A 19,133-nucleotide genomic window follows, 5' to 3' on the forward strand; every position below is an offset into this window, starting at 1 on the left:
TAGAGTGTTTCACAATTCTTCAAAACTGCAGCGCACTGATTCGAGATGGATGGATGGACTGATATGACAACTCCCTGACAACCCTTCCAGGTGACTCAACCGGCCCCCGAAGTGAGTGAACTGCTGCACTAAGAAATGAGAGTATAGGCAGCCCTGAGTCTGCACTCAGCGCAAGTACTGCACATGGGATTCGTCTTCGTCATCCCGGCTGTCACGATACTGCTGTTTTCTGTATTGTAACAGATTTTATAATGTAGTTTGTCCTGTCTGAGTTTCAAAACTTCAGCACTATGTTTCATTTTTGACTGGAGTTTACTAAGCACGTTAAAGCCTCATTGTGAGGACGTTCGATGCTTCTGTGTGTAAAAATTGGTCATTGACCTGCTGTTGGACCAAATTCAACTTATCTAAATTCTTTTAGAAATAAGAATACCTGGCTTGGGCTGTGTACTGCCCAAACCCTGCGAAGATATTTTACTACTAAATTTCGGACAAAGGGAGAATTTCCTGCTTTTGAATGATCCTGGGTAGCACTCATCTATGACAACTTTAAGATTATAATTGGAGCACTCTAACTGGAGTGCAATTGCCATGAATATTTGAATCTCTCTTATGACAACATCAATTTTAGGGGGGAAAAAAAATCTTATTGAACGAATTATCCTGAAATCATGTCCAAGAGGGTGTACCTTTAGCTCCTTTTAATATGGAAGTCCAAAGTAGGCAGTACGCAGGCCTCTTCCAAAACCCATTACATGCATGACTCAGTATGTCATCATCATCATTTTAATAGCATTTGGCCCTTTGCTACAGTACTATCACCATTTTCATCCTCAGTGTGCTTTGTAAAGCTCACTTTTCTGATTACTACTGACAGCAGTGAGTAATAGATATGGAATGCTTTGCAGCACTTCCTGGGTAGCAAACACAATCTCATTCACTCTTCGTAAGAGCTGTGTGTGAGTATGAGAGAAGACTGAGTGAGACGTAGAGAGGAAGTTATGTTTATAACACGAAGCACTGCTGCTCGTTATATACAGCAACATTTCCCCTCAGTATATTTATGTACCTACAACATAGTTTCCCTTTTATGGGCCGGCCATAGCTGCAGCACCACCATCTATCTTCTGACTCACTTTGCCTTTCTTTGTCTTTCTTCTGCTCTGGCTTGGATTTGTGATTTTTTTTTTTTTTTTTTTTTTCACCTTCGCCTCCTCTCACACATGCACCCTTCTATTTTCTTTTTGTTTCTTCATCTTTGTCAAGCCTGCTGTTTGTTTTGTTCCATCTCCACATTGCTTTTGTTCCCTGTTTCCACTTCTTTTCTTCTCATGTTTTGTGTGTTTGTTGGGCTCTTCCTCTCCATGTCACTAGTTTTGTCTGAATCACTGCTGCATGGGACCCCAGTTATGCAAGAGCCAAGACGCATTGAATAATTAGCTGTTTCTGTCTCACCATGCTGTCCAGACTCAGTTTATACACACACACACTTGTCTTGTACGGAACACAGTTTTTTTTTTTTTTTTTATATAATTATTTTATTTCTTGATCTGCTTACTTTCCTTTAGCGCCTTTACCTGCCCATTCCTCTTATCTTCCACCACACATCTGAGTGTTTTGCGTAACCAGAGGCTTCTTGGTGGAATATTACTCCAGTTACTTGACCAGGGACATCCCCAAATTTAGGCGAGAGTCATTTTTTTCTGGAGCCTTCCCCTCCTAAAACACCCTTCACTTGTTCTGAACACAACCACACCAGAGTTGGTGGTTTAAACTCAGATGAAGGCAAAGGAAACCGAGGAACACACATCTCTACTGCCCTCTTGGTGTTTGTTTACAGTTCTCAAGATCGCATTTGTCATTGAGCTAAGAGGCCACTTGACCTGCACTGACATCTGATTCTACACTATGTACACAGTAAAATTCTTTGTGAAGTCAAAATATAAGAGTATACCATGTGGCCATAGGTTCTGTGTGTGTTTCAGAGATACATACATTTTAAGTATCCATTCGTCATTTTCACTCTGGAGGAAAGCAAATGCCTCTCATTTGATTCCTTCCTTCCCCCATTGGGGGTTTGATGTGCTGACAGGACTAAATCTTATTTTCCTATTTTAAAGCTGAAACTGTTCACAGAAAATGAATACAAGCACCAAAAAAAAGGAGAGAGGGAAGAAATTTTGGTGGCACATTTTTTGTTTGTTTAACATTTTTGTTTGAAATCAGTCAGAGAGAAAATGGAACTGTATTGACATCTGAGATAAAGTCCTGTCTGCTTGTGTTGCCATTAGTGATCTTATTATCTGTGCTGTGTGACTGTCTACACGTGTTTGTGTGTATATATGCAGGATTGCACACATCAACTGCTGCTGTGTTTTAGTCTAGACAGTCTGTCTGGATGTTTCACTTCACTGTGATAGCGTGTTTGTGTGTGAGAGGTTTTATTGTTTAGTATTATGGAATTATTGAGCATTAACAATTTGGGGCTCTGATATTATTGGTTTTATGAGACAGTCTGGAGTAAAACTGAGAAAAGCAGAAACAGATAGACTCTGTAGGCAATATATTTTGGTGGCTGCTGTGTTCTTGCTTGTGCTTCAAGTGACTCAACTACATTGAGGAGCCCTTGCTGAGGGAAGCAACAAAACAATATTACTGTTTCATGAAGCAAAAATAAACAAAACTCAGTAGATTTCAGAAATTGAATCTCAAAGGAATAAAAAGTGCCAGCTGAGAAAAGCACTGCTGTGAGTACCAGTGCTTTTTCATTAGTGCTCTTTTCTTTACCCTTGCTTGACATGGCTTAATTTGAGGCAACTGAAAGTTAATGATGTGAAACAGTGGCGAAAAGCTTTAAGGGAAGATTTTCTAAATTTTGATCCTTCCCCCATGGAAATAAATGAAAATTAAGAATAATAACATAACAGCCCCTGAGCAGACCCAGTTCTCCAGTTAGCTAGTTTAGGCTTAGCAGAGTTGGACTGCTTAGGTTATGTGTTTTATTTATCCCTCTGTGTGTTGTGTGTGTGTGTGTGTGTGTGTGTAAATTAGAGACCAGTGTGACTGGTAGGTTGACCGTCCATCCATTTCCTTCTTGTAAAACAAATTTATTGAAATCAGAAAAAGAATCCCCAAACTTTTAGTTTTGTTGTTCTCTGTTTTAATTCATGGCGCTTCATGGGTGAGTTATCGTTCCCCCACTTTTTATGGATTAAGAAGCAGAAGGAGCTATAGAGTGTGGTGGAGAGCGTGAGTAGGAGGAGAAGGTAAGAAAAAAAAAAAAAAAAACGTGCAAAGAGAGGTGAGAGAAACAGACCAAACAGAAATGGAAAAGAGGCACAAAGGAATTAGAATGGCAATGACTCCAAGAGTAAACAGCGACTCTGCATTGTGCCTCTGTTGGTGTGTGCATGGATGACACAGAGGAAGAACATGTGCACAATGCTTTCAAAGAGGTCGTTGTTTTGTTCAGTGCCTGACAGTCTGGGACGTTGAGGGGGACTCAGCTGAGCTCCTTAATGAAGTCTGTATTGGTGGAGAATTACAATTCATCCCTCTTAATCAAAATTCCACTCTCATGGCTTACAGCTAATGAAAAATGTCTGACAAAACGATGTATTGATCAACAAATATATTTATTTGTATATCTCAACCTTACTCCCTCCCCATCGTCCTCTCCTTTCAGCTAAACCACATTGCTTGACCATAATGCCTAGTTTAAGAGAAACACCAACTTCAGAGTGGAGTTTTGCAATTACAGTACAACTCCGATCAACACTCGAAGGCACTCACACAGAATTTGGCGAAATGGGTCAGCTTTCCTTTATGTGTGTGTGTGTGTGTGTGTCTAATTTGTCTCAGAGAAGCAAAGCTGCCCCATCCAAAAAGCAATAATAAACAGTAATCTGCTTAGTCGTCACAATTATTGCTGTCCCACCACATATGTAAACAGGGATTTGGGCTGTATTTAGATTTCCCATGTGACATGTACATTCTGCCAAATTCTGGTCCATTGTAATCCTCTTTACTCTTCAATACAAAGAGTTGTTGCGGACATCAAGTCATTGTTAGCTATTTGTGTAGTTATCTGTAGACAAGCTTGCCTCAAACTTCATATTATCTGCTTGTGTCTGTGTGCGTCTTACCAAAGTTTTCTGTAGTTTGGAGGGGGTTTACAGTATTTACGGTGTGGTGTAGTGTGTGTGTGTGTGTGTGTGTGTGTGTGTGTGTGTGTGTGTGACCCTCTGTCCTTGCTCTGTATGCCTGGCAGCCATTCTGATAATGACAGAACAGGTGCAGATGAATATGAAACAGATCAGCAGAGCTTTTAGGGTCTAACACTCTATACGCATACTGATGGTTGAAGAACCACCGAAACGGCTTCAAATCTTCATCTTCAGCACCTTCTTTTTTCACACACACACACACACACACACACACACACACATCAGGCCACATGGGAAAGGGCAGCATTGTTGGTGTTACAATAATAAATGGAAGGAGCATAGCCAGGCACTAAGAATCTGCTTGGTACACCCTCTCTAAGATTCAATCATCCCCATGATTCTTACACACACTCACCAGCCTTACACTCTCCTTCCTTACCCCAGTGTGAGACATTCCCCACATGGCCATGGCTCAACTTCTTCCATTACTTTGGTTTAAGGGGATAGATAGCTAGATTGATGAGGAAGAGAGGGGGGGGGGGGGGGGGGGGGTGAGACAGATAGAGAGAGATATAATTGTGACTCCTTCTACTCCTTCTAGTAACGAATCTCCTTCCCACTCCGGAGCTACAATAGTCTGTCGCCAGCTCGATCTATCTCTCTCTCTCTCACACACACACACACACACACACACACACACACACACACATCCCAGGGCGATGGAGGTGGGCTGCAGGCGACCCAGTGTGCTGCTGCGCTTTCTGCTAAATCCCTCCTTTTGTCCCATTTCAATTCATCTCGCTGCCAGTGCACTTGTAGGCGGCGTTTGCGCCTGACAAATAAATATCCGAATCTTCAATTTTCGACAACTGCACACAGGCAATGCTTTGGTATCATTTATCCAGCACACATCGACCCTGTAGCGGATATAAAACCCAGCAAAGGGTTGGAAATTCACCAGTGCCCTTCCTCTGCGTCCTGTACGCACAAGCAAAGGCGACCTAGCTGCGCACCACGACGCGCAGAGACTGATGTGCGCCTCAGCGATGCAGTTCAACTTCAGCTCCTCTGACGGCTCTTAGTCATTTGGACGTCCCCACAGAAGCCTCGCATATAAAGCAGTTTGGATTTAAACGGCGCACACGTCGGTGCGGTCGCTTTTCCTGGAACCTGATCTCTGCCGACACATGGATCCAACCTGTTCTAGCTGATGTGACGGCAGACGCTTCGCCCTCGACCCCGCTCTGAGTCACAGCCTGCTGGAAGCCACCGAGCCGCCGCTCCACCACAGCGCGGCGGACAGAGCCGGGGACGCCGAGGAATGCGGAGCTGGGATTTGGTCTTTTCCAGCTCACCTGCGGAACTCTTCGCAGCGCACACGGAAGTGAGTGATTTCCAGAACTTAACAATGCGATTTGGTTCGTTTCTACAGTAAAGCAGCAGTCCTGTGCTGTTTTAAATAATCGAGCTTTAGTTTGTTTAAGGTGTTTTCACCAGGATGCAGCTTATTTAGTGACCTTGTCAAATGTTAAGGAGTCTGATTTACTGACAGTGACAACATTGGATTTCAGTTTTGGAAAGTCTTTCCTAAATTTGCCACAGCTGATTATTTAATCGCGGTGGGGCATCAGAAATAGGTTGTACAGGGTGCGAAGGCTGTATAATCTGCTCCGTGTCTTTTCATCCTGCAGCCGGGGAGCTCGCAGGACGCCATGCTGAGGCAGATCCTCCTCAACTCCACCGACACCCCAGATTTCGGTCTGGTGCTCATGGCCCATTCCTCCACGCATGCTCCCTCTTCCCTGAACACCTCCAACGGAGGCTCGGTGAGCGTGGCGGCTCTTCTGAGACCCACCACGGGGCGAGGCGGAGGAGGGCTCCGGGAGGGCGTGATGCACAAACCGGACCTGATCACCTACATAGTCATGTGCCTGCTGCTCTTCCTGTTGGTGCTGCTCATTGTGTTCTTCATCAACTGCCAGCTTCGGAACTCTTTCTTCGCCTCCATGCCGTATGACAGGTCTCTGAGAGAGGCCCGGTCCTCCTACAAGTAGGACTGGACTGGCAGGACAAACCTCCAGGACAATGGACTCTGTAGGTAGACTCCTTTGGGGATTAGGGACGAACTGTTCTCCTTTGGACTGCTTATGCAAATACTAGCGGACACATGAAGTTGCCTTTATTAGTTGTTTTGGACACGGCTGGTGGTCTAAGTAGACTGGAATCAACAACAAGAACTAACATCATTAGTTTTGCCAAATGTTGCCTACATTTTCACTTGAAAAGTAAAACTCCATCCTCAGACCACCGGGGACGTTTCGGGAGATAAGTGGTGTTGTGCCTGGGACAAATGGAGAGATAACACCGAGTGTGATTAGATGAGTGACTTAGATTTTCCGGTAATTCGTGAATGAATTATGAAATAACCCATCTTACACTGCAACACAGCTTTCTCCCAGCATTAATAAAAACTTGTTTAGTTCTTCTTCCAAAGCCTGTATTAATTCATCTAGTTGGTGACTAATTTGACCTGCAGTTTGGGTCCAAATTCATTGAATTTCACGCTGGCCCGGGTAAGATAATATGTGTGGTGTTTTTTTGTTTTTATTATTATTATTCAAGGAAAAGTGATTTATGTCAACAAAGAAAGGGTTTGTATATAATATATTTTGTATGATTATAACTTAAACGTCCTGTCTTGTGAAACGATGGAATCTGCATACAATTTCCACTCTTTTGTCCATTGTAAAATCAATTAAATGACAGACTAAAGGTATTTAAATGTACTTTGAAGTGACAGTCCTTTTGTTCATCCACTAATGCATGAATGACCATGCAGATGATGATGATGCTGCAGATGTTTAAGAACAAATTGTTAAGCCTTGAATAAGTCCGGAGGTGTATTTATGGGAGAGCCATGGGTCTGCTGGACTTATTCTGCTCTTTCTCTTGAATTAACCTATCTATCATTATTTGTAGTGCCGAGGCAGAATGAAGCCATGAGTCTGTATGACGAGACCTTTGCGATAAATCAAACTATTGTTTCAGTGCCACTGGTGATGTGAAAATCCTCTCTGGTCCTGTTGTTGGAAAACATTCCTCACATACCAAGACAGATAGATCAGGCTATCTCTGTAATCCTGTGCCAGTGCTTGTGTGTCTGTGCACAGGGTTGTGTCAGAAAAACAATGCATTTCAAACAGTGGACACTTTGCCTTGAAATGATCGAGTGGGGATTGTTGCAGGGGGGGTGAGGTGTTGAATCTGTGATAAGTGACACTGACTGAAAAACTAAATGGTGTTATTCGTATGGCATTTTGCTAACAATGACCCAACTCTGTGGCTTCTTCGCTCACTCATTTGCTGACTGCTGCCTTGTCCATATTATAGCATTCTTTTTCACACCATCATTTCCAGTCACATTTTAAATGCAAGGAAAAGTTTCAAAGAACAACACAAGACTTTACAGGAAGGAGATTGTGGGTCTGACTCCTGGTCCTGGGGCCCCTCTGTGTGCAGCTTGCATATCCCCCCTCCCGGTCGCTGGCTTCCTCCCACATGCATGTCTGGGTTATTTGGTGACTATAAATGAACATGAACATCAAACAGGTTAAACCTAGTGTTGACTGGATTTATGTCCATGCATTTTACCTGCAGTTTATATTTTAACCTTCTGGTGGCGCCACAGCTCGAGTTATTATTTTAGTGGCACAGTGTCACAACAGCACAGGAGGCTTACTAAATCACCAGTTTGACAAAACAGTTGCACCTGCTTGAGGACAGGAATTAAGCAGCATCACTGATATTCAGTGTTGGTCAGGTTACTCTGAAACACTAGTTACTAGTTATTTATTACTCCTAAAAGAGTAATGAAGCTACTTTACTTATTACTTAAGAAAATTAACAATTACTTTATTTTAACTTGCCTACCCCTCCTGAAGAAAGACAATATATATTTAATGTAAATTAACATTTTCTTAAAATATTTTGGCACAAAGAAGCCGAGGCGAAGCTATGGGTCTGCAACAAAACGATGGTTTGTAGAAAAGGGGCCTAATGTTAAACAGACCACTGACTTAGTGTTGACAGCTAATTTCGCTAAAACGTGAAGACTATTCAAACAAGTGAGCGTACACCAGGCTATGCTATGCTTTTTTCTTTATTTTATTTTAGCCTGGCACTAAAGAAAGTTCCCACGCCTGTCGGCACTGTTGGCGGCTAGCGAGATGACGTCAGCGTCTCAAGACCTGATTTTGACCTCAAGCTCATGAAATCTCCGCAGATTCGCAGGTTCATCACAAAAGACATGCAGCAAACAAATTCAATAACTGTAATTTATATTACTGTTTGGCAATTGTAATAACTCGTTACTGACCAATACTGCTGGTATTGTTAGTTTAATGAGGAAGTTTCATGATACATTGTATCCTAGTGAATTCAATCCTTAAATTTGCCCCATTACCAAGATTCCTCTTCACATATACAGCATGACATAAGATCCGTCGGTGAATTTGTAGAAATTGAGGTAAAGGAAGAGGTAGCCTTTCTAATACAAAGAGAGGAGCTTTTTCTAACATGGTAATTATCGTTTCATGCATTAGACTATGCTTACTGTATTTTAATCCCCCATGCAAATCATACCAAAACAAACTCCGCAGGTGTCTTGGGCTAATGTTTGCACTAAATGTGTGTATGGAATTTGATGTAATGCTGAACTGTAAAATCTAAAAATGTGTCACTGGTTAAACTTCCGTGTATCGAGGTTCCTGATTCACACAAGCTTCTGTGATAGAGGTCTGTCTGGCAGTCTGCTGAATGCATATGGTCATCCAATACCAGAAGCCTGCTATGAGGCAGCAGGCCGGCGAGTAGCTGGTCTGGACTGCCTGCTGGTGGTGAGTTTTTCTACTACAATGCCCAAATCAAATTTTAATTGAAGGTCTATAAATACGCTCTACATCTGTTCCATCATCTCCTCATTCATTTTGGATTCTGTTTCATGACGCAATAATCATCAAATAGTCCACATTGTTCGTCAGCATCATTCCCCGGGCTCTTTGAGTACACATAGGGTGTAGTGATGCCCTGAAAACTAACGAACAGCGATCGTTGTTCACATTTAACACTGTCTGACACCTGACGGATTTCCATCGCGTCGGCCTGCGGGTCTGTCACAGATCCGGTGCTCTCTGGACCTGGACCCGGGCCATCGGTTAAATCCTGCCAGGTGAAGCAGCGGAGCTCAGGCTCCTCCTCCCGCCTCTGACCGGCCCCGAGCGGACTGTCAGTGAAACAGGAAGGGCCGCTTCTCCGCTGTCACAACTTAACAAAGGAAGAGTTAAACAAACTTATGGCAGCCATGGGGACTAACTTGGGAGACACCGTCGACCCGACTCACCCGTAGAGTCGACTCGCCTCCGGTGTTTTAGGCAGCGAAGCGGGGTTGATTTCTTCTTTTTCTGACTGACGGAGAATTTACCTCCAGCAGCGGAGAGGCTAGGTTAGCCACAGCTAACGTTAGCTCTCCATACTTTCGGCACTTAAAATCCACCTCGTTAAAGCGCCTCATTGTGATAAAACCGGCTACTACTGAGGTGGCGTCCTAGTTTGTACTTAATTGGCGCAACAGATATTTTTTTTTTTTTGCACTTTTCGGCCCGAGGCTCGGGGCTGAGCTTTGAATTTCCCTCCTTCGGTGACACGGACAGACGGCGCAGCAGCGACGGGCTCGTCCGGTGCAGCTGGCTTTCTACCAAATCATTAGCAGCGCTTTGCTAATTGTGGCTAGTTAAGTTTAGGGTAGAGGAAGTGGGGTAGGCCCAGGGCGAGCAAGGCAACGCCGTCGGATGAAACCCTTTTCTTTGTGTTTAGAGGGAGGAGATTGCCGCCACACTGCTTCAATTTGACTTCCAATTCAAGGAGACGGATTAACTTTTAAAAACATGGATCCACAGTCTGGCAGCGCTGCCTCAGCTGCTGGTCCCAAGAAGGACAAGAAATCAAAGAAGAGCTACGAGGATGGAGACGGGAAAAAGAAATTCGTGAGTATCCCATCAGCTGTACTTCTGTGATGTTTGGGTACGCAGGCACTCAGGTTTTTTTTTTTTTTTTTTTTTACCTGACACGACAGAGGGTGTCATTTTCTCCCTCTCGTGTTTCGAGTGAATCCACGAAGCACCAAACGCCCTCCATACCTGTAATTACATTCAGACCCCGAAGCTGTTCACCAGCTGTCAGTAGAGTCTGAAATGTTGTAATTCACAATTTAAGTTAAACTAAGTGGCCTGTATGAGGAAGTAGCTTGCCCCGGACTTTGAAGGCTTACGCAGTGAAAACGCACTGCAAATTGTGCAAACCTGACACATTGAAACAAGTCAACACACGATTGACTGTGAGGTGTTTTTTATTTCGCACATTCTGTGAAAAAGCAACGTTGTCTTTTCTCTAACGACTTAGTTGCCGCTTATTTCTTTTGCATATCTTGGATTATTCTAAATTTGACTACATATTTGAACAGGATAAATGAATAAATAAACTCGGAAATTTGTCATGGGGACTTCATCACAGGGTCAAGTGTGATTCTGTTTTGGTGGGAGCAGAGCAAGAGGTAGTCACTTTTATTGATTTCTGTCATCAGCCAGAGCAAACTTGTGTAACTTAACCGCATGGCCATGTCTAGCAACAAGTGAAAACCGATATTGTACAAACAGACTAGTGGTAACCAGAGAAGACACATCTGGCCACAATTTAGACAGCTCAAACACATGGGTGTACACACATTCATGCAAAGTGTTCACACTCTTTATCCTGTCAGTATTCCTTCTGTTTAAATGGTCGCGTGCATCATATTTTGTTGATAGGAATGAACACAAACTCTTCTTTCACACTGTTGCATTCTGAACAGTTTGCTAAGGCTTTTGTGTGTAGCACCTATGCCAAGCAGTGGGCACTGGAGGTTGCCGGTGGTTTTTCTTAGCTGATCTCAATGACAATTTGTGCATGTACGCAGTCCCGTGACACTAACATGTAAACAGATTCAATGGCATAGCGCAAAAGTATATTTCCAGCATTTCAAAACATGTTTTTGTCCTAAAGAATATACAGAAAACTAGATGACAGTAAAAGTACAATTTTGTATGGTAGAATATTTTAGTACTTTTAATGTATGAAAAAGTTCCAGGTTGGCCCATAAGTAAACATGAGTCATAAACAGAAACTAGTTGTGCAATGCCCTCAAATAAAACTGCATGCACATGTTTGTTTGTTTGAATGAATACCTGCCTGAAATTGTGATTCTGTGTGTTTTTTTTTTTTTTCTAAGCAGAATAGCCATCATAGTAAGGTCTATCCTTGACTACATTGCACCACTTTAATTTGAAATTTGAACTTTATATGGTAGAATTTTTCACTATACCACAGTCAGAGTTGTGACAAAGGTAAAGAAGTGTCGAGTTATTCATGGTGTACTTTATGTGCAGAGTGATTTAATCTGTCAAGCATTTATGACTTCAGACATACCAGAGATAACATGATCTGATATGTCTTGACTTATTTTCAGTTTCCAATCAATTCAGTAGTTTTTGTCATTGTGTCGTATGGGACTGATGAAGCCCTGTGGGTCTGTTATGCAGTTGAATCATCATTTCTGGATTAATCTAACACTGGATGTATGTTTTGATTTGGTTTTTTTTTTCATTTAAGACACATTCTATGGTTCTTTGTAGCATCCAGAATTAATGACGGATCTGCATTTTCATGCTTTTTTATAGCCAATATCAGCGTATTTACATTCTGCCCTCATCATATATCACAACTTTATATGTTACCCTGTCTGCATTCTCCTCCCTCTCTGTTTTCACCGCCTGTTAAAACAAATTCTGCACTAGAAAGCTAGACTGGAGCGGACAATCTACTGATGCAGCACTCTTAAGTGTGAACAAAACCCAAAACACATCCTTGCTGGTTGTGCAAGACTACATGTCACCGAACCTCAACATCAACCATCATGTTTACTGCAACTCTACCCAACGAAAATATAATTTATAGAGGGAATGTTTTCTTGGCTGTCTGTAAACCTGTGTGGCTGTTTCGCTTCTTACTCTGGTTTGTTTCTAGTGTGTATGTAGTGTTAGGGTTGTATTCAACATGAATGTCTATGTTTGGCATGATTGACAATGTTCACAGGTATGTCTCTAGTTGAATACGTCCCAGGTATTCTGTTTGAAGCCACAAGCAGTTTGTTTTAGCTGTGCTCCCTGAAGCTCTATCTGTTTCAGGTCCAGAGACACAGAGAGGATCTGCATCCATGAATTATGTTGACACAAACAGCCTGGCTGAGCTCAGCAGGCAGGTGCAGAGTGGATTAGACAGGGATCACTGCCTTGGACAGTTGTTTGGGATACAAGGTGAATTTGTAGATCGCATATTTTGGCTCTGGGACATCTTGTTGCATTTGGAAAGTTATCTGATAATTTTTAGGTGAAAGGTTTGATGAATTCTCTTAAGTAGATGGGGACTTTTCCTAACTTTAACTCATAACTTATAATTATAGTTGATGCCAAACGGTGAACTCACAAGCAAATGGCTGTGGTACATATTTCTCTCCCTTGTTAAGTACTCATAGTTGGAAAGTATTCTGACTTGCTCATGCATGCAACATCAACGTACCAGCTGGAATCTGACTTACTATCATGTTATTAAACATTTAACTTTTTCACATAATGAATAGTTTAGTATTTTGTTGCAGTAATAAAATATATTTGGATAAATAATTTTCATGCATAAAGAATCATCTTGCAATCAATTATAGCACCTGAGTTTCAATAGAATTGTTAGGTACAAAGAGATTGCGGCTGTAGAATCTTGATTCTTAAAATATTTGGGCCCTAGGTTCATTGTTGATCTGTTAAGGTCTGATTTATAGCACATATGAATACATTTTCCTTCAAGCATGAAAACCTGTGCCTATGTATGCCTTCGTGCAGCAGTGCACCTACTTCCTGGGGGAACCACCTCAGCAAATGCTTCACTAAAGATGAAACCAAGAATGAAGTGTCTGACTCAAGTAGTCTGAATGAAGTTGAGTGGTTAAGAGATTGTCTCAGTCTACAGTAGGTCTCCTTTTGCCCTCATCCTTTCTATGTCTGTTTTATTCACCCAATACACACAGACACACATTTTCCGGCTCTCTGCACTTCAGGTGAAGAAGAGCATACTGTGAACTGAAGAAAAGGATGACAGACTGCCAACATGACTCTGGAGTGGTTAATGGACTGCTAGTGGCAGGGGCTGCTTGGCTCAAGGTTCACAGGAATATTTAGAAAACAAGGTGGTGTAAAGGAAAGCAACTGAGCCATCAGTAATTGGAGCCTTGGGGCAAAAGTGTGAAAAGAGATGTGCAAATAAGGGGATTAGGAAAACCATTTAATTTATTTATTGTTAAGTTAACATTAAGTTGAGGAGCAGTCAGTGGTAATAAGTTACAGGTGTTGTGGGTATGGAACTTTAAATTTAAACTGTTATCTTACAGCAATTGAAATTCACTACCAAGTTAGACTAATGTCCTGTTCAGACATTAGTTATTAGATGGAATAATTGATGGAATAATCATTCCTAAGTTTAGGTTAAAAAGCACTGTGATCTCTGTTTGCTCTGTTAGTGTACTTCGCAGATATGAGGAGCGACTGTTGGCTCAGCTGATGGCAGTGTTGGGTGTGCTCTGCTTTGCCTGGACTCACTGGTTGTGACACCTGAGTGGTGTAATAAAAGTGACCATGACCACTTTGTCAAGGTACACACGCATAGGAATGCAGAGTCACAACACCGCTATCATACTTTGACTTGTCTTTCACCTTATGACCAATATTTTTTTTGACTGCAGTATCTGATTTCAATCACTCAGTGCCTGACTAGTGCATAGCTTTTAACCATTTCACAGGTGGGTAATGGGTCCGTGTAATAATGGGGGACTTAGCATGTTGCCTCAGGGCAACAATGTCCTCATACTCTGATCCTACTACTACAACTGGGAGACACACTGGCTTGCTGAATGTCTGACTACTTATGAGGATTGTGATCTGGCGCTGAGCAATCTCCGCCACCTACCCCCCCTTGTTTTTACCACTCAAAATGACTAATGAAACCTTCTGCACTTGCTTAAAGATGCATATGCTACCACTTGCATAGTGTGACAGTGAAATGTTACAGAGGAAACGGCACGGTATCTGTGTATGCCATTCATTGCCATGCTTGTTTCCTCTCACTAAGAGGTACTTTCACTCAGTATCTGTGCACATTCATTAGCCGTCAAGTCTGTTCGGTTAAAATGAAGAGGATAGTCCTTACAGTGTTTCACTTGGTTGTTCATGCTTGTGTTCTACTTCTCTGCCCGGTCTGGGTATTTCTGGCAATTTATCAGTTGGATTGTTGTGGCATAACTTTATAGCAGTGTTTATTCTAATAGTAAAAGTTCTGAAAATATGAAGACATGGGAGAATTTTGTGTTGAAGGACCTCTAATCTCTGGAGTATTTTTGTTCTCAAACTCATTTTGTCAATTGTTAAATCTCACTTCTTTTTACTCTTTGTAGTTGTAAATATACACACACGGATGAACACAAATGTTAGTGTTTCCATGCTGTTTCTATTTCTCAAATTCTGTGGGCTGTGACAGGAAGTTGTGTGAAAATGGTGAACAGGATGCTTCCTTATTCATCCCCATTATTGCATGGCCTTATCTTGCACACTCCCTCCTTTCCAGCCATTGTGCACAAAGGTACCAGTGGATTACTCAATGTTTACATATATCCACACAATCCCCTATGGATTTTAGAGGCCTGAATGATTTTAAATCGTAAGGAGTATTTTGGACTAAATGGACAAGTTTGGAATATTGTGGAAATGGATAACACTGAGTAATTGTGTCATACCCTGGGTAAACGGGACATTGTTTTTGCTGTTGGGCTTTCCAAATTGAATCTTTTGAATACATAAGACACCACCAATTTTCATAGGCAAAGCACTTCAGGATAAAAAATATTACAATTTACAGAAAGTTAAAACAACTTATCAATAAACACACTATATACAAACAACAACAAACAAAATATGGTGTTGGTCTTTGTTGTAAGGGGTATAGCAGAACCTATGTCACCCATCAACAAGAATTGTGACTGCAGTCCTATTGTTAGTTCAGTCCTGAGCATGACTCTTAATTAGTGAGGAATTACTTGAGTAACTTCAAAAAATGACACAACTCTCTCTCTGGCAATGTATGTTCCTTCATATTCCACATTTTTCTATTTACATTTGTGAAAAACAGCATGGTTTTGGTGCTTTAATCAGCATTGCTTATATGTGGCTGATCTGTCATTTATGGTGAAGTTGAACAAAATTCTGTGAATTGTTGAAGACTATTATGTTGCTTGACAAGTGCAATACCAAGCTCACTGAAAATGGAAGTTTTAATTGACATTACCATACAATAGTCATTCTGTTCGATGTAGCAGTACAGAAGACGGTGTTTTAGGATCTATCTATTTTTAAGTTCAGGAGCAACGTACTCAAGACACTGTTGGGTCATATGAATCCTGTTACCTTTTTTAATTATAAGATACTGTTGACTTTGTGTTACCGATGTGGGTTGGGGGTTTTTTATCTGGGATTCCAGTGTCAGTTCTCCTCTGTGACTCTTCTTTGTCTCTCCCTGGCATATTATAGTTAATCTCAGACTGCTGTGTTTTATGAAATGATACCTGTAAAAAGCATGGGCCTATGTGCTGTTTTCACAACTGGGTGCATCGAGGAAAATGCATTCAAGGCGGTGGAAGAAATTTCTTTGCTGAGCAGGCACACATGCACACTCAACAGCATCTTGGCGACAAACTCACACTCAACAACGTGGAATCTGTCATTACTTCACTTTGTAATCATCAATGTTCATATGTAATGAGATGGGGAGTCTGTTCCAGATGGAAGCCGACAGGGCCAGAACAACTCCTATGAGAAACTTTTCCTGTTCTTCCTCATTGGGAAAGTTTCTTCATGCCTGTTTTAAGATTACTTTGGTTTATTCTTTAGGTCAGCATAGGAAGAAATCCTGAGTGTGCCACTGTTGATAAAGAAATGTGAAGTCAGTAAGAGCAGTTAACGATGCATGCATCGTATGAGGGAGGTAAAGAGAATATCTCAGTGAATGACCTTTGCTGTTTCTAATATCGAGGTAAAAGGTTGTGATTTTGTGTGTGGCAGTCTTACCTTTTTGTATAATTTAAGGATCCAACAGAATTTGAATGATATATGGTTGAACACACCCTACCACCAGATTTTATTATTATTATTATTTTTTTTTATTCTGTACTTAAAGTGTGAGCTAAATTTAGGTCCATAAAGCATGCAATCATGATGCTTACGTTGTCAAAGCTTGCAGCAATGGAAGTTAACCCATGGAAAACCCCTTCATCCATTCCTATAATCATGCTAGCTTCATCATTTGATAATCTGTGGTGATGGTTCTGGGGTCATATAGAAAGTAATTTTTTTGTTCTCTATCTATTCTGTTGTTTTGCTACTTATGCTGACGATAAACAAGCCTTTTCATGTTTAGTGATGATAGGTGGGGTTCTTAAAATTAACTGCACTGTTAAATTCCATGGAGTTGGAAATGTAGATTGGGGTTGACCATATTTTAGTATTTCTTATTTTTTTTCTGAGCTGTATGCCTTACTTGTCAGTGTAATTTGTGAAATATTAGCATCAGGGACCAAGATGTTGAATACCCTTTTAAATATCTGTACAGTGTAAATGTGAAACTCACTTGTAAAATCCTCTTTTCCTCTTCAAATTACAGGTTTAGCTTTAGTCGTGTGTTATTTAATATGCCCTCCCCACGTTATATCCTCTACGCAGCTTTCTGTGGTAGTTGGTATATAACATTTCAGATTTTTTGTTCCTCTGTTTGTGTCCATGTGTGTTTGTTTGGCTGTCTCTTTTTGTTTTGCTTTCCCCCAATATGTTTAGATTTACTGGAAAATGGTAATTTTGCATTTCATAAAAAAATTAAGATTGTGTGATTTACTTGAGATTTGTGCCAAACAGGCTTGTTTCTATATGGCGGGAGAATTGGATTTGTAGGCCTAAGCCATAACTGAAGCGTTGTGGTGCTTCAGTTATGGTCTGTTGTGACACAGGTTATCTTTCAATTTTGATCTTTCGATTTCAATGTTTAAGTTAATTCTTCGAGAATATTCTTCATACCAAACATTGTGTGATTAGCAGATGAGTCGTTTCTAATTGTTGAATAGTGAAAACCCATCAGTATGAAGGGGAACATGCTGAATGTCTGAATCTTATTTTTACCGATTTGAATTATATTGCAGTCAGAAAGTTAAGCTTTTTTCCATATGTACAATGAAAATATTTGTAAAGGAAATAATTTGAAATGTGGGATTTTACCTGGGAGTGCCTGGACAACATAATTGAGATTGGATTGGATTATTCAGCACACTGGTTTTATCCCATAGCAATAATATGAGAGGGGCCCATCTTTCAGCATCCACTTCAGATTACTTCATCAGAGGTTTATTGTAGACTTTTACTAGGTCTGCTAAGTGGCCACCTTTAGGCCAGGAAAAGTTTTCACTCTGACTTGCTCTAAGGGCAGTGTTAGGTTAATGAAAGGCTTTTTGATTTCAGCCAATTAGCCTTGTGACCTAACAAGTGAGAGACTGTCTTTATAATTTTAAATAGCATGAGCAGGAAGTGCTTGAAAAAAGATGATAGGCTTGTGGCTCAAATTAATTAATATCCCTGAAATTGACAGCTCTATTGGGGAGCTAGTGTCCAGCAAATTCTGTTTTTCTGCCTGGTCCCCTCAACTAGCTCAAACAAGGGGGACTCCAGGTGATTATCAATAAATTAAACACATCAACTTAAGCTTGTCTGTGAGTACGATAAAAGTCATAAACTGACAAAAGGATAAACTGTCAAAAAATAGAACAATTTAGAATTAAAATATTAAAATAAATGAATGTAGAAGACAAATGTTTGTTTAGTCAGCTTGAGAAGTTCAAGTTGGCAAATGACATGGCCGCAGTGGCCTCCCTTGTTTTAAATAGGCCAGTTGGGTTTTATGTCTAACAACAGTAGACCAAAGATAGTGAGCAGTCATGCAGAAAATATGCCCCACTTGGACAGACGTACAATCATAATATCTGTCACACACAAACATTCATTACATTCAAAAGGACCTTGAGTCAGTAGGTCTGAACTGTATAAGAATGTTAAGTGCAGGTTAGAGAAAGTTTGATGAGAGAATTTGCAGTTATCAAATTCAACGTGGTGTAATGGAGACGCTGACATCTTAGGGATAGACCCTAGGATTTAATTTTGTCTCTGTGCCTTTTGCTCTGTTGTCAGCAAGTGTGCGTTCTTTTGTTGCAGGTTGCTAATAAGTTGATACTTGGAATGGGAGTCAAGGACATATTTCAAATCGGGCTTATCAGTTCCTTTTATTGATGTTTTCACTTTTTTTTTTTTTTTTTTTTTTTTAGGAGTTCCATGCAACATTGGATTAAATTACAAGAATGTCATGTACATTCTACTCACAAGTGCCAGTGTTTTTGTTGATGCAGGTCTTTTGTTTTTGAATGGCCACTCCAGTAGCTTGACTTTGTTGTTGTTAAGCCATAAGGCACAACTTGTAAGTATGCATGCATACATTGTCCATTTTTTGGAGACCTGTTATTGACCACTTCCTGGCAGATGTTTTGGACTGAACTAACTAAATTCATCTCTACGAGACAAAACACGTCTCGTTACTGAGTGCTATGACACCAACAGGGACCCATGGTACTAAGGTTGCTACAGATTAATTTGGTGCATTCTTATTCAGATTATGTCAATTAGTTAATTAGTTCGCTTCTAAAATCATGGTATGTTTTGCTGGAATTTTCAAAGTGGTGTGAAGACA

General features: G+C 40.9%; 2 protein-coding genes across 4 annotated transcripts in view; both read left to right on the plus strand.

The window, feature by feature from the left end:
• Positions 1 to 5,067: 5,067 nt before the first annotated feature.
• Positions 5,068 to 7,026, plus strand: smim32 (small integral membrane protein 32). Its single transcript, XM_029512952.1, has 2 exons — positions 5,068 to 5,550; positions 5,858 to 7,026. Exons 1-2 carry the CDS (start codon positions 5,488 to 5,490, stop codon positions 6,218 to 6,220), a joined length of 426 nt encoding a protein of 141 aa, XP_029368812.1. The 5' UTR covers positions 5,068 to 5,487; the 3' UTR covers positions 6,221 to 7,026.
• Positions 7,027 to 9,437: 2,411 nt separating this feature from the next.
• Positions 9,438 to 19,133, plus strand: part of diaph1 (diaphanous related formin 1) — a 78,977-nt gene continuing 69,281 nt past the window's right edge. For all 3 annotated transcript variants that reach the window (XM_029511964.1, XM_029511965.1, XM_029511966.1), the window contains exon 1: positions 9,438 to 10,207. In XM_029511964.1, the coding sequence (XP_029367824.1) occupies positions 10,109 to 10,207 (99 nt within the window). In that variant the 5' untranslated portion in view covers positions 9,438 to 10,108. The remainder of the gene's footprint in view (positions 10,208 to 19,133) is intronic.

Source organism: Echeneis naucrates, chromosome 10 (assembly GCF_900963305.1).
Source record: "Echeneis naucrates chromosome 10, fEcheNa1.1, whole genome shotgun sequence".
NCBI classification, from domain to species: Eukaryota; Metazoa; Chordata; class Actinopteri; order Carangiformes; family Echeneidae; genus Echeneis; species Echeneis naucrates.